A 22555-nucleotide genomic window follows, 5' to 3' on the forward strand; every position below is an offset into this window, starting at 1 on the left:
TTAGAATATACATGGTTTCACCTGCTGCTGTGCATTTATGTCATTACACAAATACGTATGCTTTAATTGTGATTATGATTAATTCGGTTCTCAGACATTAAATATGTGACGAATCAGCACTCGCTCTTCAATGACTACATTTACCTAAAGGACTGTCATTGAGAAACATGGCTGCCTCCACGGGTGCTGCAAGCGCTGCTGGCTCCGACTCACAAGGTCCAGCTTCGGCTGGTCCGAGTATGGACAGCCCAGCGTTACAGTACAGTATGATCCTGGACCATCTGATCGGGGACAAGAGGCCCGTAAAGGACTTGAGCCCCGGCGTTATGGGGGGGCTGCCGGTGCCTCTTAAAAGCGACGAGCAGAAGATGATCGAGAGGGGAATGGAGAGCTGCGCCTTCAAGGCGGTTCTGGCCTGTGTGGGAGGTAAGGCACTAACATTATAAATATATACCGTATTACAGCTGCTCAACATCTGGGTGTTTATGTTTGCCCGCCCGGCTTCAGTTTACAGCCAGGTGTAATTGTTTTAACTTCACAGTTAGTTTGAAAGGGACTGTGGGGTTGGGACTTCTTGTGGGATTTCAGTATGAGGGCCCATAATGTGGAGCTGAAATTATCAGCTGATTGACAGAAAACTGGCTATAATCAATTAAAGGTTTAAGGCATTTTTTAAGCAAAAATGTAAAGCATCCCCTACCCTAGCTTCTCATTTATGCTTGTCTTTTCCTCCTGTGCAGTAAACAGATTATATTAAGGTTTGGTACTGTTAGTCTGACAACAGGAGCAGTTAAAAGACGACTCCCTGGAGTTTGGGAATCTGTGATGTCCACTTTTCACTATTTTATAGATCAGACGATTCATCTGTTACAAAAAATAATTGTCAATTGCAGTCCTGCCATATTTCCTCTTCATTACTCATACATGATCAATAACTTTTATCTTTCTTCAGGTCAGTAAATGTTTTGATGTATTGTGCAGACACTCATGTTGGTGTTTTCGTTCTCCACAGGGTTTGTACTCGGAGGAGCTTTCGGTGTTTTCACAGCAGGCATTGATACCAATGTTGGCTTCGACCCTAAAGACCCTCTGAGAACTCCGACAGCACGAGAAGTCCTCAAAGACATGGGCCAGAGGGGGATGTCGTACGCCAAGAACTTCGCCATCGTGGGCGCCATGTTCTCCTGTACAGAGTGCATCATAGAATCAGTAGGTCACACCACTTCTCATCATTGTGTGGGGCTCTAGGTGACATACTGATGTTGGATATAACCACACAGCTTCATAAACATGACTGAAACTAATGACTTTGACAGACAAAACAGACTCATTATGTGAATATGATACTACTGTAAGTCCACTGTAAGATTAGATTTAATGAATAAAATAACAATGAATTATTTTCAGGTTGCTCAACAGGAGAACTAAACTGAACAAACCAAAGAAATAAATGAGTTCAGAGGATTTCATTAAACAGGGACTAGACAAAATAATGTAAACACTGCTAGAAGGTATTAGTTACATGATTTTACTACCACAGCACCCAATAGACCAAATTTCTGGTCAAGTAAGTGGAGCATCAGTACGAAAAACTGCAGAATTATTTAATATGTCAACAGGAACAATATGAAAATCATGACGACAAACACAATAAAATGAGGTGAATAAATGTGCTAACAAGCATTGAAACTAATATGAGCCACCTTTGGATGTTTGTTATTGTGATTACTCGTCTTTTATGAATTATTCATATATAATTGTTGTGTCCAGACAACAGTATATTTGCTTCTATATTGTTAAAAAAAAAGCTCAGGGATAATCTATCAAGGCGTTACAGCCAAAATAAGGAAATGCTAATCTTAATATTGTTACTGTAATACAGTCCAATATCCCATGTTGAATGTTTGAAGGTTTTTTGAGAACTTTATGGTAGTTCTGCTTTTTTAACTCAATCAAAATGGTCTGATAGCGCCCTCTGGTGCCAGCGTGCTTATTGTTTTTCATTTTTAAACTGATTATGAGCACAACGCTACCACATGTACAGTACTTAACTTACAAAGTAAAAAAAAACAACAGCTCACTCAGTCAAATGAATACAGTTCAGATATAACAAGATGCTAACTTATAATTCTGATTGGAAGTCCTCACTGGCGTTTTTTTCCATCTGCGTCACATAACATTACACCTGTTATTGATTTGCAGCACCGAGGTAAATCTGACTGGAAGAACGCAGTGTACAGCGGTTGTGTAACTGGAGGAGCTATTGGATTTCGTGGTACGTTACCTGGTGTATTTACTGTGAGGTTTTAAAATGAAGGTAGTATGTTTCTCTTGTCCTCACATTCATTCTTCTTGTATTTTGCAGCCGGTCTGAAGGCTGGGGTGCTGGGATGTGGAGGATTTGCTGCATTCTCTGCTGCCATTGAATATTATTTGCGGTGAACCACTAAAGAGTGGCTCTATGGACAAGAACTTAATCGGTGCACATCTGGACCGGCCCTGTGACAAATCCCACCTTGTGAATATTTACCTGCACATGGAGGATTGCTGCAAAAGCAGAAGTGATGTATGTGATGGAAGTGACAGGTTCCTGTGTGTGTACAGTGCTGTTCAGTGAATGCACAGTGGGCTGAAGAAGACCTGTATGTATTTCCCAGTGTCTCATTACTTTTATCATACGGACAATTTGAGCAAAGCAGACCAACTTCCTGTGGAGAATCTCCAGAAACAGCAGAGTGGATCTGCCTCTGTGTCGAAGGTATAATTTTGAACACAAATCACCTTCGGTCTGAGTCTCGACCAGCTGAGATCAGACTCAGATAAACACTGTTCTTGTTGTAGAACATTGGTATGATGTGTCAATAACTAATCACCATCAGGAGCATTTATATTAAAGAGGGTTTTTTTGTTAAATTGTGCATTCAGGACTTTTTTTCTTGATGAAGTTTACATGTGTCCATGACCATAAAATTGTTAATTGCATAACAGTTTTGATTTTAGTTTTAATTTGTATAATCTATGTACAGTAAAACTTCTAATAAAAGCAGTCCCAAATAGAAACAGGTCTACCTTACTAGCCTTTTATAGAAATTATCTGGATGTATAAAAGCCACTTGCAAATTTGAAGGTGCTTAGATTGCCTGTGCAAATAAAATGGACATGCTGCACATCGCTAGATTGGTAAGATTTTCCACAATTCAATCGTTCGTTAATTTTAAAGAAACTATGGGCACCAAAGTATAATTCATTCAGATTTATCAGCATGGTAGACGGGAAGAAAGTGCTCCCAACTGTTTCATTAATATTCATCCAAGTTGTGAATATTGTCCGTTGCTCACTGTCTGTATGCTGGGTGTTGTAAATCTTTGGCAAAACCATGTTCACCTTTAAGTGTCACAGAGAAAAAAGTACAACCTGAAATTCAAGCTGTTAGTTGGTGAACAAAACTCAGGAGAAGCAGCATCACATAGTATTTCCATCTTTACTGAGCAACAGGTTTGTGCTAAAGGAATGTGCAAGGGCTATTATTAGAAGTTTTACAGTAATGTTGCCTTTAGTCATAATTATAATGAGTTGAAGTACAAATTTAAGTGTTTACAGAGGAAAATGATTTTAGGTTTCCACCATAAGACCTCTGGAGGACCAACAGAGCCTTTACAGAGCTACATATACACCAGGGGAGGATGTTTTTATAAATTATGAGTATAACCCATTTTCATTTAAGAGTAGTTGAATTAGTTAGTTACTTTTTGGTAAGACTTTCATTATCCATTCAGACAACAAGCTCAGGTTATTAATTATTTCCCAATATGGGTGTTACAGTTTGTATAGACTGAGGAAACACAACACAAACCTGTTTATTGATATCAGAAATACTGAAAACGTGCTTCAGAGAACCATCATGCTATATGTTTGTAACATGGACACTTTCAATCTACAGAGCACGTGAAGCTCTGGCGACCCCTACTGGGGGTGGGAACCAGTGCTATAAAGTAAAACCTTCATTAAAGGGAAGATTTATTTCAGGACTGTTATATTAGACTGCATTAGTTTTAGCTCGGTGTGCCTAATAAAGTCACTAATTATTGAATATCTACATAATGTTTCTACAGTAAGAATAAATAATATAGATTACCTGAAATAAAGTGAACACATGGGAAACAGGCAGAACCAGAGAGCAATGAGGACTTCATTAATGGATATTTTCACATTCCTGTCAACTGTGGGCAGAGCAGTGAGCACAATCCTTTTACAATCTCCTTTTCTCAATCAACACTCACACACATACACACATAACACGTCTCCACTTAAAGCCCTTTGCTCTTAAACAAAGAGAACACACAATACCCATCAACGGCGAGTTCTTAATGGGACAATTACATAACTCCATATTAACTCATGATGTCTATCTCATTGACATTAAACACAAAGAGGGGGGGGGTGCACCGGTCCTGGAGGTACTGCAATACCAGGTCGATGCGTGGAGTGGACGGAGCAAGCCCCTATTCCATCTCCCAGTTCCAAAAATCAATTTAATATATGGTCCCCGGGTAGGGGACGTATCAGATATTAAACTGATAAGAACAGATACTACACTTGATCTTAGCCAAAAGGCCGAGAAGCGATGCTGAACGACGGTCGGCGGGAAGGATCCCACTCCCCGCACCAGGACTCTCACTGACGGTGTCAATTTTTTAGTTTCAGTAACAATTTCACTTAATAAGACAGAAACGAGTACACTACCTTATAAAACATAGTCATATAATAAAAAGCAGAAAATAGCGACAAAACGTGTCATTTTAACGAAATAAGGCTGTCGCATATTCACGTAAAAACAACACTTCCTGGTCATGTGACAATGTAGTCCAATAGGAATTTAAAACGCGAGAGCTGCTATCATAAAGAGAGCTGTAACTTCTATTGTAAACAAAAGTAATGTTGCCTGAATAATACATGCGAAAATACACTTCAATCATGTAAAAAGTCTTCTCTGAGGATAGAAAATAAGGTTTATTTAACTGCCTGACAGACAAAACAAACGGAACTGACGCTCCCTCTAGTGGAGAACAGAGAGAACTGCACCCTGCGGCCTGCTGCATGTACATACAATGAAATACAATGAAATACAATGAAATACAGTGAAATACAATGAAATACAATTCGTATGTAACGTTATTAATGACAGACTGTGTGATGGCTCAAGTCCTCCACAGGCTACAAACCTGAGAGAAAGGACTTGTGTCTTTTTCTGCGTTTTCAGTAAACTAAATTGAACTTAACAATAAATATTTAAGCCTCACAACATGAACTTGAGGTCGTTCATTAAAGTGAACTGGATTAAGCCACATTAGCCACATCCCCCCCACCCCGCCTATTGACCTATCTCATTGCGTTGGCAGGTTTCACACCTACACCTGCACGATGAAAGGAACTTTTTGAAGCAGAACATTTTTGTTTAAGTATCTCCAGAGGCTGCAGAATCAACCACGCTGTTATTTATGTCGTTAATTAGCCAACCGCCGCCATTATGTCTGCAACCAGCCCCCCGAAACAAGCTGCGGCCTCATCGTTTGGTTTCGACCGAGGCTGGTTTACGGTAAAGGATACAGCAGATACATGAGCTTACTTAAACCCGCTGTTGGTCCTGAAACGTCGTCCGGGGTATGCTGGAGGGGGGTCAGGTCACTCAGACCCCTCAGAAGGGCCCCCTGTGAGTGGATCAGGAAGTTAAAGACTGTGTGCACTTCTCACTGTAAAAAAATGTTGTGTAGGAGTTAAAATAATATAGAATACGTGTTCATATTAATGTGAATGTCAATGTTTCATTCTAAGGACGTGTTGTGTACTTGCATTTTACTTTTGCTTTCACTCACTTCGCACTAGGGCTGCAACTACCAACTTTTAAAATTAATTTGTGATTAAATTGTTGATAATTTTCTCGATTAATCTTTTAGTTGGTTCATAAAATGTTAAAAAACACTGTGTCCCAAAAGCCAGAGGCGACGTTCTCAATTGTCTTGCTTTGTCCACAACCCAAAGGTTTTCAGTTTACTGTCATAGACGACTAAACCAGATAACCAAAAAATATTCCTAACTGAGAAGCTGAAATCAGAGAATTTGGTCATTTTATTTTAAATAATGACTTAAAACATTTGATCGATTATCAAATTGTTGTTGATTAATTTAATAGTTGACAACTAATTGAATCACTGACTAATGTGGCAGATCTATTTTTCTATGGAGCTTCAATGAAACACAAAATGCTTCACTCCTACGTTTGGCCTCACAAAAACATCTGTATCAATCAGGTAAAAGCCTATATTATATCAGACTTTATCAGATGCTGAACCCTGGGTTGCTCGCAGCCACTGGGGCAGAGAAAACATATGCCAAACAAATATGGAATAATATAATATTAACTTTTTTCATGACACATATAAATGTGTTTATATTTAATATACATTTCACTCTAAACAACTAGTTATTTATTACTGGCCCATATTTGTACCCGGTTACTTACTGGGTCTCTCTGTAAAGTCACTCTTGACTCTATTGTGGGAGTGTCAGTGGGCTCAAATGACCTTTTGAAAAACATCCCTCTTATCATCTATCCAAGCACATATCACACAGATCTAGGAGATAAAGAATGTCCTGCAGGTTTAAATGCTCTGTTACAACCTTACCATGAAGTTTGTAAAATACCTTCACTCATTGTTCACTCTCATTGGACTAACTTGGATATAACGTTTGGATCTCATTGGATCACTGTGGTAATGTTTGCAGGGCTGCAAGGAGGTTTAGTGGTTGGTATAAGCAACATATCAACATATACAGATTAGATTTGCCCTTCTACCCAAAGCATTCACCATTATCAGGGGCAAATCGCACTGGTGTAGCTACAACACATTTTACAGCCATTGGTCCCTTTAAACCATTTGTAAAACTGACCACCAGGGGGTGCAAGGTGCAAAGATCTGAAACTTTAAATATCCAAATGAAGTTGAATCTTTCAGGATAAGTCAACTTGTCCAACTGTGAATGTTTTAGCTGCTGAATGATTTTGGTGTATGATATAAAAAATAAAAGATAGAAGATAGTCAGGATGGGATGGATATTATATCCATGTGCTCCATTTAATCACCATCATTGTACAGTACATTGGTATTCAAATGTTATGATGTAGCATTTTGTATCATGATTAGTTATAATGTTATTGATCAATTGTTCCCAGACAGAAAGTATTATTAATATTGTAAATGTTAAATATCAACACACACGGACACAAAGTGAGAGTGTTTTGGTAACTTTTATTTTACTAAAAAAGGGGGGGAAAAGTTCACATTAACATTTAGCCTCAATATTACAGTATATTGAAATTCTTCTCAAAGGAAGTAAAATACAACATTTTTTATTTTATTTTAATCTTATATTAAAAATATCAAATAGTACTCATCTAGCAGTGCTTACAGTAATTTAAGATATGTCGCAGGCTTGATAGCAGAAAGGTTGGCTTTGTACAGAGCAGAGATGGGCGTTTGCCAGTCTTAGCGAGGGCCTTGCAGAGACAACCTACCTTTGTGTTACCCGGCCTGGTTTGATTGACAAGCTGAACATGCAATGAGGGCAACTACACAAATCATCCTATAGATTATACTGGTGCAGTAAGACACTTGGAACAAGCTTGCAATGAAACAACAAGAAAAAAAGCTAAATGTTCCAATCGTGTTTTTTTTATACCCCAACAACCCTCACAGAGTGCCCTTTTCTTCTCTACAAAGTGATCTGAAATTAATTGGCTGACTTTCTGGTGATCTTATCAGTACAGCTTACCAACCATGGACATGGTGAATGAGAAAATCAGACTAAAAATAACATCACTACCTGAATAAACTTCAAAAAACAGACTCCTTAGAGCATTTCTCTAGTTGCACAGAACTGTACAGGCACACATATTATATATATTCAAAATAAATAGGGCTAATTTGGCCAAAACTCACTGGGGAGGGCAGTTCTCTCATGTCTGTCAGTACAGAGAGACACATCACCAGCCATTTATTAGGATGGCTTCCCAGCCACTTCTAAACCTCACAAGTTCTCATAGTCCCTTAAACACACGCACACTCACTCACTCCTCCAGTACAAGTACATCCACGTAGTCACTCACACACCAGCCTCCTCTACCACGCACATGCACAAAGCCAGAAAGACTGAAAAAGGAAACAAAATATCTGTTGAACATAATTATTAAACATGTAAATGCCATTTTTCTGGAATGCCTCTGATCAGGAAAACAAAGCTGGAGGACTCGACTGGTTTCAGAGATCATCAAACCAGTGTCTGGGAAGGGCTCACTAGATGACACCATGACACACACGGGAGTGATCCTGTGCCACCGCACCAGGCTATGGCCTCCGGGCCCCCCCCACCCTCGACCTTTCCCACAGCTGTCCCATAATGCCTGGTCGTCTCGTCGGTGGGAGGCGGGGGGGTTGGCTCTGCTCTCCTCACATTACAAACAGGACATGACGTGTGACTACTAGACGGCCAGGGAATCTTCTTCACCACCTCCCTACGTGGTCTGCTCCATCTCTTTTCAGGGACAGGAAGGGACATGACGTGGTTGGTTTGGGGGGTGTAGACAGGAGGGATGTGAGGGGCGGGGGCTGTACAATCGAGATGAGCTGCCTGCTGGGAGGAGAGGTGAAGCAGGAGGACCGAGTGGCGGGGACCAAGATTTGTATGGAGTCTCTCACACTCTCCACTCCAGATGGTGCCCTGAGGGAGGTGGGTGGGGATTAAACGTCAGTGGAAAAGTAGAGCGTGTTGCGCTTCAGTTCGGCAAAGGTGATGGGAGGATGTTGCAGGTAATAGAGCAGCACCTGGACCTGAGAAGAGGGAAAACAAGTCTGTTAGAAATTCCTCTATTTCATCCAAGCTAAACCATATTGTCCTGGTTGTCTCTGTCTACTCCTCAATCTAACACAAGGGCTTTCAAAGTGTGACACTGTGGGAGACCCCCATCAATCATCCTCCCCCCAACAGCCCCTGTCAGACTCACCCCACTAGACATTCTGCGCCTTATTTATGTTACAAAATATTGCTAGTGCATCATGGAAGAAGTTAATATTAATAGATTTTGTCACGTCTATTTAGTTTTGGAACAACAGTTCCCACAATAACTTGGGGGATGTAAACAGGAAGTATAATGTTTGAGATATGCTGTGGTAACTCACACTACAACTGCAGAAGTTTTTTTTTAGCCTATGGTTGTTTACCTTTTGGTTAGTTAGCAGTTCCTGTTTGCAGAGTATTCATGGTTGTACAAACAGCTATCACTGGACCACTTACAAAACTTAAAAACATGATGATTCTTAGGGAAGTTCTGAAGTTATTAGGAGACTCTTTCTTTTTTAATGATTTAATGAAGCTGATTTATGGATGTTTATTTACAATGGACAAAGGAAATAATGATATCCTTTGGAAATGTAAGTCAAAGTAAATCTATAAATTGTAAATTGTGTGTGTTCAGTTATCACTCTGTGGGTTTTCATGCACCTTAATGTTGATTGCCTCCATAAGCTGTGTGTGACAACCGCTGCTGCAACTGCTGGCCGTGTTGAAAAGTGGGCCAAACTACAGTCACTAACTCCTGATATAATGGAAAAACTCTACTACACTTCTACTCCAACTTCTTTAATATGGTTCCCCATCAGTAGTTCATGCTGAAGAACTAAAAGTCTAAAAGTATCAGTCTAACAGTTATTTATTACTGGCTGTCATTATACTTTTTATGAATGGGTGCACTTCTTATTGGTACATAGTTTTATCTCTAAGGTCACTTGGATCTGCTTCCTCATTACTTTTTCCTCCTAAAAATCAAACACATGAACCAGACAGACATATATTCCCATGCTTTTTTCTCTCTACATAAAAGTCTGCTTAGAACTATTACATTTTCAGTTAATATTCAATAGGGATGCACCAAATCAAACCAACCAAGTATTTACATTTTGGTACTTGCTGATACCAGTTCTAACAATGACTCTGAAAACATGTTTTATGTTCATCAGAAGTTCCGCACTTTCTTAACTACTAAGAGGTTACATAACATCATGCTGCTGTAAAGTGGTATTGGGTGTGGTATTGTACTACCAGTAGTTTTGTGATGACAAGTACGAGTACATGAGCACAGTATCAGACCCGATACTGGTATCGGTATCAGTGCATCAATAATATTTAAGTAGGGTTGGCTCATGAGCCGGCTGCTTTGATCTTGGACTATTGTTTAATTCAGCATTATGCAACAAGTTTTACTTTGCTCTTTTATCTCTGTGTAGCTGCATTCTGTCTTTGTTCATTGTTACTTGATATTTTTCTGTAGTTCCTGTTTATATGCTTTGCTACAGCTCCCATAAAAAATACATGACTGACATTGTTCCTGACTTCAATGTGACTAATTTGGTTAAATAAAGTTGAAACAAAGACTCTTCTGGCAGTCAGTAAACTCTCAATCACCTTTTGAACATTTCAAAATGTTTTTGTATGTCTGGAAAATCTTCTTAAAACAGGTGAATCAGTCTAACGTCCCCCCCTGTACTGCTCCACAAATTTCCATTAATCTCCCCTTTAATCAGTTTAACCAGATGGGCATATGTCTGGAAAATTTTATTTGATTGACTGATTTTTTTAATGCTGCTAGCAGCTTACCAGGAAAAGCAGTTTCTCTCTAGTAATTTAATTTACAATATGTATATTAGTACTCAGAGAAGGTATGTTTTGCGATCACATTGTCTAAAACACTGTTTCCCTCTCTCTGATACTGCTGGATGGATGGATTCTTTTTATCAAAATGAGAGGAGAATCCATCACCCATGTCCCCATATGACATTATATTCAGGATATGGTGACGGAAGCATCTTTCTTTGGTGTTTGACATTTTGTATACTTAGTCAATAAACATTTAGAATTTAAATAAGGCCCAACACAAACACTCAGCTACACTGTAATGGACGGACGGGACCTCCTGCATGTGCATGATGCCATATTTATGATGATTTACTCTGGATGCTGTTTACTCTTCCAAGAAAAGAAATCTGTGCACAGGAAACTCATCTCTCAGTAGAGATGAATAGATGGCCTGCAGCCTAAATACAGCTGGGAGAGTAGACCGCAGTGACACGGGTCACTTAGCGATGTGGGAGTAAAATTCATCTGGAAAAGTCGTGCAGCGACCGAGGAAATGTGCATGTACGCACCAGTCTACCATCTACTGTGTACGCTCGCACAGGGATCCCTGCTCAGTTTCTATTAATAAGACCAAGGGGACAGAGGGCACCAGAGAGAAATATGGGTATTGTCCTAATATTGTATGTAATGTGTTCATTTGTCTTAAGGCAGCACCAAAATTCCAATGTGACTGTGTGTAGTACCTGTGCCATAACGTCATGTGACCAGATGTCAGAGGCGGAGGTGATGTGCTGTCCCTTCGTGCTCTCTGACTCTGAGGGCCTGAGCAAAGTGGGGCCAAACACAGTGGCCAGATTATGGAGGGACATCTTGTTGATGGGCTCCTTCTCAGCCACCCTGCAGGAACAAACAGCGACAGGCCCGTCAGTCAGGGAGGACGGGGTGAAAGGAAAGTCACTACAAATATATACAGAAACTGCACACACTGTGCTTGTGCTGGGGAACGTTTGGGTTTGAATGTGAAGCTGAAGCTTTATGTCTGGTTGAGTGAATGTTTTGTATCTTGTATATAAAAGCAGATATTTGGAAAACATTAATAAATCAGTGGGGTGCAAGAATTGGAGTGGGTTAAACATTTTTGGAAGAGGAACATCATATGAAGGGATGTAGAAAAAGTACTCGTTACACTATATAAACTAAGGATAGATTCAAGAATAATAAAGAGTGTGGAGACATTGTTTGTCCACAGAATAATCAGCTATAATTATACCAATAGATTGGGTTCCTTTTCACTGACAGATGGCCTAACTGTGATCAGTAGGTGTCTGTGTGTGTGTGTGTGTGTGTGTGTGTGTGTGTGTGTGTGTGTGTGTGTGTGTGTGTGTGCGTGTGTGCGTGTGTGCGTGTGTGTGTGTACCGTTTGAGGTGCTCCAGCAGAGTGAGGAAGGTCATGAGGTTGGGGTCAGGCAGAGAACGCAGGAGGTGCATCATGCAGTTCTCCTTGGCTGCCGGGTCTGAGAGCGCTGCGAGGGAGAGGAAAAAGATGTCACATCCAATTATGAGAAGACAGCTCTTTAATGTTAGCTCTTATCTCTTCCAGCTGGGCAAATTCAACTCCTTTGTAGAAGTCTAAGAAAGACCCACTGGTGACAAAGCACCCACTTCTGGGACTAAAGGTCACACACCTATGCCCTCCATGAAGGCGGGGTAGAGGCGGTCGGTGAGCAGAGGCTCCGGCAGCTCCCTGAAGTACAGCTTCAGCGTTCCCGCGATGGCGTTGATGTCCATGTCACTCAGCATCATCAGGATATCTTTGGTATCTGCACATCAGACACAAACACAGTCTGATTAGAAACTGGAAACACTACATTATTAAAGGCTCACAATAACACAGCTGCTCTATCTGTCTCCAGGAATGATGTAATCTCAAAAAAAAAAAAAAAAACCCATGTACAGACGGAGGCAGATGCAGACATGCGGAAAGGTGATACCGGGCTCAGATCAGTTTGATCTTGGTTGACGTAAAAACACCCGTGACCAACTCTGAGAGACTCTTACACAACATAAAACTTGAACGCTTGACAGCTGCTGGTCCTCATCTGTCCTGGTCTCCCTAACATGTTCCCACTAATCTATCCTCTACCGAGTGTTACAGCAAAGGGTTCAATTACAGAAACCCCTGGGCTGCAGGAAACTCTCTACATCTACAGTTATATACACCTTCAACAGCCTGTATGCACACACTACATTTCTAGGGACAAAGAAGGTAAATTCTTGATATTATATAATTGGATGTTGGTCACTAAACTATCAGCTTAGAGGGAAGTTATAATTTCTCTGATGGGATATGCCTGTTGAATATGCTTCTGGTCTATGTCTATGTACTGTTATCTGTTGGTCCATAGTGCTGGTAATAGACTATTGTTTGTTCTCCAGTCAGGATGATGGGAGGAAGAGAGTGACAGACAAAGAGAGACGATGAGTGGAGTCTTACTGGTGTCGAATGCTGTTTTGAGGGCCTGGATATCAGTGGCCACCCCTGAGATCCTGTAGATTCCCACTTCGTCAATCCCCCTCTTCTCCACTTCCTCAATGCACTGACGGACAATGTAAGGCACCTTGGAGCGCTCGCGCCTGTGGACGTACACACACACAGATATATAGATTTACCACAAAGGACATAACAACCAATTCTGGGCTTTTTTTTTTGGCTGTCCGCGTACATCTCAGAGGAACTGTGTTTGCTAGCTCAAGGTAACAGCTTTAAGGTAACAGCCAGTTCTGCTCTCAATAACAGGTATATGCTTACTTTGTCACCACGTTGATTTTGACTCCAAACACCCCACTCTGTTTTTTGGACGGCGTTCTCTTCAAGCTGAGGTCCCGACTTGTAAACTTCATGGAGAATTCCACTTTGATCTGATGATGAACAAACAACGCAGCTAAAGTAAACCGCATTCCTTTAAGGAGCCAGAAGTGAACTTTAGGACCCTTATAACCCACTTTTCTGTCTTTGTTTGCATAGAGACAGTCCTGGGGGGTTTGACATTGAAATTTTTAGAGTGAGCTACTGATTCAATTACATTACCCAACATATTTGATTTTATTGTAAACATTACAGCCAAACAGATGTTTTTTCTTCAGTGTTAAGATACAGGCCGTTAAGTAAAAACAATGTGCCAAACACACACACTCTTTCAATTACAATATTGAAAGTATGTATGAAAATATATATGTCATTATCTAAGCTCAGAAGTCCTTTCAATTGTGAAATTGCTTGTGGTGTCTTACCCCGTTCATCTCTATGACGTCCATGTGCCAGTTCTTGGACTGCACTGTCTGAGGATCCAGCTGAAAGACACAACAGAGACAGAAATATATTGAGTGATAAGATTTTTGACCAAATAAGGGCACATGACTTCATTCATACAGTACAGGGAGTAAAGAGTAAGAGTAAGGAGTCACTGCCTGTATAGCCACCTAGAGGGAATCAGTTTGCTTAATTCTAACGCATTATCTAGGTAGAGGAAGGTGATGATTCAATCAACCAAAACAGAGTTTTAACAAAATGCTCTCCCTACATTAAGCACAGGGAATATTTGTACTACTAAAAGAAAAAAATTAAGCCAGTTTTTATCTTGTTGGTAGAAACTATAGACAGACAGAATAAACTATAAAAATGAATAATTCCTTGTTTCTTTTTCCAAGATGTGTTATTTTCTAAAGAAACAGAAACAAATGGTGAGTAGTAGTAGTGTGAAAGGTGACGATCAAATGTAACCCTTCACATTTCACTTAACAAGAATCACACTCAGTAAGAAGGACGCCCACTAAGAGAGATCATTGTAAGTGGCACTTATGTAAAGCCCATTCTTGTAAGAAATACACCACCTGTTGTTGGTGGAGGGGGGAAAATGGCTGTTCCCGCCCGGTTTCGAACCGAGGACCTTTCGCGTGTTAGGCGAACGTGATAACCACTACACTACGGGAACTGGCTGTGAGGTGCCTCCCCTACCCAGAACCTGTGCGAACACAGCCTTAAAGCATGTATTGAAAAATCCTTGCTGAGGGAAAGCAGCAACTGACAAAGTTTAAAGTTGAGAGGAAGGTAAGGGAAGGCACTTTGGACTTGGAGTGAATATTAATCACAGTTTCAGAGTTCACCTTTTGGCTGCTCCAGATTTCTAAGCTCTAAACCAGATCAAAGTCAGGTTGTTGTTGTGGCCTGTGCCGGGGCACTGCTGCTTTACAACAACACACTCACTAAGTCTGCTTTGGGAAAGAAAGATGCTTATGTTTCCCACAAATGCCCTTGGCAGTCTCTTGGGAGTCCAACAAGGGCTCCAGATTTGCTCAGACACTTGGCCTACTTCACCACACACATTCTCGAAGTCTGGATCGCACGTCCCATGATGCCTTGTGAGACATGATAGATGGCAGGCTGTTGTTGTTTGAAGTCTCCTGGAGTCTGCACCCGCCGCGTGAGGCCACAACAGCTAATGCCTTTTTTATAGGCCATTTTAGCGTCTGCACTACACAGTTGCATCATTACAAGCCTTGCATAGTGATGTGCTCAACTTAGAGGCAAATAATGATTGCTGGGTGAGCACAAGGGCAGCACACTTCTCTTATTGTCAGCATTAGGCTGCAACCATTAAAAGTTCTCAGTGAGCGTATTTCATTACCTCGTAAAAAGGCCATTTGGAATCGGTTTCACGCATTCCTATTATCGTTAAAGCCTGCTTTCCCAGCAGGGTTTGGTTTGAGATGAGGGACAGGTAATCACTGCAACTGGGTCTTTACACAGCTACTGCCAAGAAGAGAACTGGGCAAACATCCAGGACTCACTGCTGACGTCTCCTGTAACCCCACGGAGTAGACTCAGTGAAAAAACCCACCTATTTCCTTCCTATTACCCTCTGCTAATTTCCAAAAAACCTAATTAAAAATGAATGTACTGCAACAGGGTTGTAAAAACAAAGAGGATCCTTTACAGGCAGTGGTTACACTCATCGACCCCTCTCAAAACTATATCCTCAACTGGACTTTTTTTTTTATTATTAAAAAATACTTAGAGAGGACTTTCTTCCCCCCTTTTCCTTTCCTGGGGAATGAGTTGGGTTAAAGGGATGACTGCAAATAGTTTGGCTAAAGAGGCCTGCACGAACGCAGACTGACTTAGTTTATACTAAATATTACACTCACGATTAGGAACAAAATGTTGCATTTCTTGGAAATTAATTGTGACTTATTGGAGGATGTGTCCAGTCAGCCGCCCTCAACAATTCGGCAAGAGGATTTAAGGCTTTATCCTGAGTGACGGCTCAGCCAGGGAACTGACAGGAAGAAGGCTGCATGTGACAGAGTAGGGAGGGGAGAAGTGAAGGTAATGCAGTCTAGATTTGCCCACCGAAAACAAAAATAAAGAAATAAAGTTAAAGAAATTGTTATACTGGTCTAAATCTGACTAAATGTAGTGAATTAAGCTCTGAAGGTGGACAGTATGGTAGGAAATGACACAAAGGAATTAAGGGTAGGCAAATAAGATACCAAGAATATGTTTTAAAGCCTCACTTCTTGCTCATTTACTGCACTTTAAGGCCTTCTCAGACCTTTTAAGGACCAGCAGAAAGCAAACCAGTACAGTCCCTTTTCATCTCATTCCAAGAAGATAAAAGGTCCAATGACCAATTTCCGTTCACTGGAATGCTTGAAGGGGATTTCAAGCACATGAACATCTACTATATGTCTGCGCATTCATGCACATGTCTAGGAAAAGATAAAAGTGTCTCACGTTTTTTTTTTTTCGAGACATCCTCAGGCTGATATGGTTCCGATTAGGATCGCATCACTCCAGTGGCAAAGCTCCCTTTGCAGGACCGTGAAAACTATCAAGGATATATGATTGAGGATAGGCCAGAACAGACTGCAGCCCGGAGCAAAGCGCAGAAATACTTCAAATGCAGTGGACCGCTCAACACACTGATTTGTGCGCATTCCAGTTGGGGCACACAGTGAAGCTTTTTCCTTATATAGAATACAATAAATATGTTTGTGTGGAGGACAGAGCAATCCAACCAGCATGTGGCTCTGTTATATGGGAACTCATTGTTCTGTAAGCAGTTCATACTGTACACGTACAGGGTTTGGGGCTCAGCTGGTTACCATGCTGCACGTTTACTTTCTCTCAACCCTGTATATGGCCTACTAAACCTGACCCCTGTATGCTCTCACACACACATACATATATCCTCATCTCATCACTCTTTTGTGTGTGTGTTGAGCATCTGAAATAAGTCAGAAAGCAACAGGAGGCATGTGGTTGCCATGTGATGTGGCCCACTTTGTACAGTCCCTACAGAAAATTGATGGTTGCTTTCAGTGTCCTTTCTTGCCTCTAGTTGGACTTTCTGTCAGTCAAGAACAACATAGGCAGAAATAGAATGATTCATGACCAAGAGACTTCAAAAGAAGAAACTGCTGTGAGCCAGGATGCACATAAAGCCTGTGCTGACCTGCAGGGACAGAACAAAGCAGATAAGATAAGTCAAGCTGTTTTGTTGCCACATGGTCTTTCATTTTTTTCATTTTCATTTATCTTTATAAAGATTTATAGGATGATATGTGGAGTTTCTGAAAATGTGATAATTGGAGTTTTGAAATGTGTCAGAAAAGGACAAAATCAGTAAAAAAAGAAAAAGAAAAAGAAAAAAGCTTACTGCATTGCTTTTCTGGTAAAACTGGTCACATAAATGGTTATCTGGGACTAGTATGGCCTATTTATTAACCATTCAATTACACCATATAATGAATAAACATCATTGTTCACACATAACCGACAGCAAGCTTTGTTCCTAGATTTATTCGGCCCAAAAGGAAATACGCCACTGGAGTTCTTTAGATAAAAATTGCTGTTCCCGCCCGGTTTCGAACCGAGGACCTTTCGCGTGTTAGGCGAACGTGATAACCACTACACTACGGGAACCGGCTGCCTACCCTGCCCCCCACCCACTTCATAAAGATAATCCTTCAACATCATGTGACATGTGGGCCACATACTCCTGCAGCTTGTATGAGACTGACAGCAACAACAGGCTGACACAGCGGGACAGTCAGAGGTCTGCAACCCTCTGGAGCTGTTTACATTTCCTACAAAACACACAGGCTTCAGAAACGTGGTTCAAAAAAAGCATTCTTGGACATTTTTGCGGAAAAGTTCATTTTAGATTTCTGTGTGCAGTAAAAATTCTGCCTTTAAATGTATTTTTTTTTTCACATTTATTATCATATGTTACCCACATTTAATCACTGGTGTTCTGCACACATTTATTTCTGAACAAACTAGTGCTGATTATTATGTAGATCTAAAACAAAAAAGATCTAAGTAAGTGTGCTCTAAAAGGAAAAGACATTGTGCCAAACAGTCAGTTACTGAAATGGTGTTTAAAGCCTTTAAGAATAAAGTCCCTAACATGCTTAATTAGCCCATTGTTGCTGTGCTGGAGTTAATGCACGCTGGTGACAATGTTCAAAACAACCTGATCTTTTGATATGCTAAACTAATGAATTTCTGTTTAACTTGTCCTTTGTGTTCCATCGCAGTTTTCCATTGCTGCTCTCTGGCTGATTAAATATTCATTCAGATGCAGAAAGCTTTTTATTAGTCCTTTAATTAGAACGTAGCTCAAACTGCACGGCTCCTTGGTTTTAGCAGGATTACAGGAACTGTTTGTGCAGTGATTGAGCCTCCCCCCCAGCTAACACATGGTGCTGCACAGTATATTTGCTTCATAGCGTAGAAGCAGCATGACTATTTTTAGACAAATGAACCACATAAGCATAATGTTTATATGTGCATCAGTGACAGCGAGCCTCTTTACTCAACAGCTGCTGATGTCACCATGGCCATGTGAGGTCTTTGATTCGGTTGCCATGTCGCCTTCTTCCCTAACTTCTTTGTTTGAGCCAATCGGCGAGGGTTTTCAGCCAGCAGAGGGTTGTGATTTGCAGAGTAGTCCTGCATCTCTGCAGGGAGTGTGTGATTCTCTTAAAGGGCCTGCCTGTGTAAACAGCAACACACAGACGCGTACTACATTTATGTACACGACCCTGCCTGCAGCCTGTACACGGAATCAGGAGTTATCCTATACTTATGACCACAGACAGAGAGAAATAGCACTTTAAACACAAACACTTTCATGTTTTTTTCCTTTCTCATCATCTTGTTGCTATTTTGTATGATGTTCAGTTTGAATTGACTCAGTAAAAATGGATTCATTATTTTCTCCAAATAAGCAAAAACAGCATTCTAGGCATTCATCTATTACATAAAACCCACATGGTGAAGACACAGATGCAAAACACTGCCTTGTTCCATTGTAATGCAGACTAACGAGCAAATTTCTGATTTAATCTAGCGCAGCAGTGACAAAACTCACATATGCTATCAAAAGACTGGGATCTAAGTCACAGTTTTGTCCTCTGAAGAACCCTCATGTTTGTCTTGGACAGATCTACGATGATGTCTTTCACTCGTAGGCCTTCTGGGGACATTGCGTACTCATTATGTCACTATTCAGGTTATTTGTGATCTTTACCTCTAACAGCATGTACCATTTGTGAGCCATTAGATCATCTCTACATATGTTTACTTGAAAAAGTACATGAGGAAGTATGATGTGTCAGTCTTGAAGCAAGCGCCAGTACGATGATCAGAGGGGTCTCACTTGAGTTCTGATGTAACATTTACCAATTTTTTCAGATAGTTTAGTAAGTTGGAAGGCTTCCATGAGCTAAAAACTTCCTCCTGGTTTGAAAACTTTCAGAAAACTGCTGAAAACCAACATGTATAAAAACAAACAAAGTCATAAACTGACTATTTCAGATAAATGTATAAATTCCCTGAATCCATGTGGTAACCCAGAGTTATCCTCTTTATATAGAACTGCCTGACAACTTTCCTGTTTTTTGCTAAGCCTGGACCACTGTTAAAGCATGCGATGAACATTGCAATAGTCCACATCTCCTAACTCTCGCCACCTAATTACATGATTAATGCCTTGTTGTCACCCTGCTGAGATTAAAGCCACCCTGCATATGGCCTGCTGTACGGCCAGAAGCGATGGGGCTGGGTTCATCCCAGAGGGGGTCACTGTGAGTATCAACCTGAGAATGCTTTACTGACCTGCCTCTTCCCTCCTGGAGCTCATTAACCAGCCGCAGATCCTGCGCACGGGGGATGAATTGGGGCCAATAAAGGGCTATGCCCTCCGGTGGGGACAGACAGAGATTTATGTGGCCTATATAAAAGGCCATTAGGGGACTGGCTGGCATTTTAGGCACGCAGGAGGGATGAAACCCTAATATCTCATCTGCACTAATCAACATACTCAAATGGAATAGCATAATTTCGTATGTGGGCTAAAATGCAGCGGGGGCGAGAGGTGGGATGAGCGAGGCGGAGGGCGGATGATAATGGTTGGATCTGATTCTCTTCCATGGCTAAGCCGGCACGACAGCTCCATTGTTCTCCCCACTAAGCTGGCTGTAACTCCACAAAGAAAATAAAACCAAACCTGCCCGGCAAACAGGTCATCAGCCAAAAGAACACGGTGTTAAACACATAGCCAAAAACCCAGACCAACAGCGGAGTAACAGCTTAATCATCATTTGTTCTTTTGCTGGGACACATACCATACATTATGTCTGGTTCTAGTCCAATTAGTGTTCCCAGCCACCCTCCCATCTCATCACACCGTGTCTTAATTAGGTGCCGCTTTAGGCTGAAAGAAGACAATTCCCCCGGTGTACATCCATACCCTCGTGTATCCTCTAACATCCACATTCCTCTCAACACCCGGTAAATAACATGATGCATGCCACAGACGCACACAAAAAGCAATATGCCCTAAAGACTGCTTTCCCTGCCCCCTTCATTAATTACTTTAAAACAATGGAAGTCGCTCTTCCTCATAGTGAGTATCGGCACGTTTTTAGAAAGACAATTTAAAGACATTTTAGCTTAGATTTAAAACAAAAGCAAAATAAAGCCAGAAAAACAATTGATTTAAATGTGAACATAGCTGATTATATCATTAAAGTAATGATATAGGCAGATTGAATAAAAATAACAAAAGCATAAAATGTAATGGAAATGATTTTAAAAGAATATCCAGATTATTGTAAAGACCCTCAAGCAGCCTGTTATGTTCTTGTGCCAGATGATGGTGGCGGATGATTTAACATTATCACCCCCATCAAACAGAGTTCACCACCATGTAGAAGCAGAACGCAGGACGAGGAGGGGGGGAAGGGAGAATTGTAGAAGAGTTGATAGGATCAAAAGGCATCTGAGCACAGAAAAACTGCAACACAAGTTCTTCCTCTTAAAACTGACATTCAAAGCCTCATTCAGAATGAATGGGACTTCACAGAGCAGTTTGGTGAACAGGGATTTCTGCACTGGGGGCAGGATCACATGCAACTAACTGCAAAGTTGACAAATGTGGACAGTAATGAAACACAGAACGCTCCTTAATCACATTGTTTTACAATAAGACATGGAGGCGTGTGTACAGGGAGGAGATCAATAGAGGACCGGCAGGTCAAACACAGTAAAGTCTGGGCTTAATATGTAATCCCTGTTTTATCCCACTCTCTATAAGCAGTGGTCAGCCTTCCTCGGGCCTCTGTTGAATAATGGAAAGCATTAAAGCAAAGGTCAAGCCAACGCTCAACTTGGATTCTTTGTCCTGAACCTGTTTATTATGCAGACAAATTACAGCTCAAAATGCTGGCTATGCACTTGTGACGATGGAGATGACGAAAACTGCTGAATAAACATGCGCAAACATACAGTGGAATGAAAAAATGAGTCCACATTTTAGCTGCATGTGCAGAGCTATGCATAAAACCAGAACAGGCTCACACGTTCCTTCTATATCTTTCATATACAGAAAGCATCTGGAGGGAAAAAAAGGAGCCCTTTTCCTGCTCCCACGCATGAGTCACAATCCAGAACCTGCATTTAAACTATGCAATACCAGACCTGTGTGTGTGTGTGTGTGTGTGTGTGTGTGTGTGTGTGTGTGTGTGCCCCCCGAGCTTTGGGTAACAGATCCCTGAACACAAGGGTCATTCAGTCCAACCTGTAGGTTTAAACCAAAGGACAACAATTGCCCTTTCTGAATGAACCGCAATCTTATAATAGCACATACAGTGACTGCTACAGTTTCAATCTAATGAATTTGAATGATAAAGTGACAAACAGGACCATGCTAAAAATGTAACATAAACACAACAAACTTCCAATAATTGGCCACATCATTTAAAAATGTCAACATTTAATCAAAACTTTACCCTTGCAATGCTAATTGTATTTGCTAGAAGCATGTTTCAGAGGCTATTTAGGATAATGTGACAGTTAATTAGTGGACTCTCTGCTTGAAAATGCCAAAGGGGCATTAGATCAGCTCAGACCAGAGGAGGACAGTACTTACAATGAACAGCAGGAGGAGCTACTCTGATACTGAATCCAACACAATTTAGTTGGAAAGACCATGTACTCATTAGTAGCTTTAAATGAGGAATAACACAGATTGGTGGTTGTAGAAAGGGTGAAATGTAAAGTGGCAGGAATGAGACAATAGGGAGGAAATTGTGATTTTATGTTAAACAGTCTCATCCATCAAAGCAGTGATTTTCTAAAGGGATGGTGATTTTCACCTCTTGGTAATTACATTGTACAGTCCAGTATCTAGGTAGGTAATAAGTCTTCCTAGTAGCTCTGCTATTTATCAGAACTTTAACATCAGGAAGTACTTGCGTGCTTGGCATACTAACAGCATTTCAAATCTGACGTAAGGCTTAG

At 40.9% G+C, this 22555-nt stretch overlaps 2 protein-coding genes and 3 non-coding genes across 9 annotated transcripts in view; 1 reads left to right on the top strand and 4 right to left on the bottom strand.

The window, feature by feature from the left end:
* The first annotated feature begins 138 nt into the window (after positions 1–138).
* timm22 (translocase of inner mitochondrial membrane 22 homolog (yeast)) lies at positions 139–2913 on the top strand. Its single transcript, XM_051400024.1, has 4 exons — positions 139–426; positions 1013–1209; positions 2203–2275; positions 2366–2913. The coding sequence occupies exons 1-4, from the start codon at positions 168–170 to the stop codon at positions 2440–2442; spliced, it is 606 nt and encodes a 201-aa protein (XP_051255984.1). The 5' UTR covers positions 139–167; the 3' UTR covers positions 2443–2913.
* Positions 2914–4435: 1522 nt separating this feature from the next.
* LOC127364761 (U2 spliceosomal RNA) lies at positions 4436–4626 on the bottom strand. The gene has a single exon (XR_007885069.1). It is a non-coding gene; the product is annotated as a U2 spliceosomal RNA (small nuclear RNA).
* A 2661-nt stretch (positions 4627–7287) lies between these two features.
* Positions 7288–22555, bottom strand: part of abr (ABR activator of RhoGEF and GTPase) — a 121615-nt gene continuing 106347 nt past the window's right edge. For all 5 annotated transcript variants that reach the window (XM_051399978.1, XM_051399979.1, XM_051399980.1 and 2 more), the window contains 7 exons: positions 13978–14037; positions 13496–13605; positions 13181–13320; positions 12372–12506; positions 12104–12209; positions 11430–11583; positions 7288–8885 (listed from right to left, as the gene is read on the bottom strand). In XM_051399978.1, coding sequence (XP_051255938.1) covers positions 8796–8885; positions 11430–11583; positions 12104–12209; positions 12372–12506; positions 13181–13320; positions 13496–13605; positions 13978–14037 — 795 coding nt within the window. In that variant the 3' untranslated portion in view covers positions 7288–8795. The remainder of the gene's footprint in view (positions 8886–11429; positions 11584–12103; positions 12210–12371; positions 12507–13180; positions 13321–13495; positions 13606–13977; positions 14038–22555) is intronic.
* trnav-aac (transfer RNA valine (anticodon AAC)) lies at positions 14606–14678 on the bottom strand. The gene has a single exon. It is a non-coding gene; the product is annotated as a tRNA-Val (tRNA).
* On the bottom strand, positions 17599–17671 carry trnav-aac (transfer RNA valine (anticodon AAC)). The gene has a single exon. It is a non-coding gene; the product is annotated as a tRNA-Val (tRNA).

This window comes from Dicentrarchus labrax, unplaced genomic scaffold (assembly GCF_905237075.1).
Source record: "Dicentrarchus labrax unplaced genomic scaffold, dlabrax2021, whole genome shotgun sequence".
In the NCBI taxonomy this organism is placed as follows: domain Eukaryota; kingdom Metazoa; phylum Chordata; class Actinopteri; family Moronidae; genus Dicentrarchus; species Dicentrarchus labrax.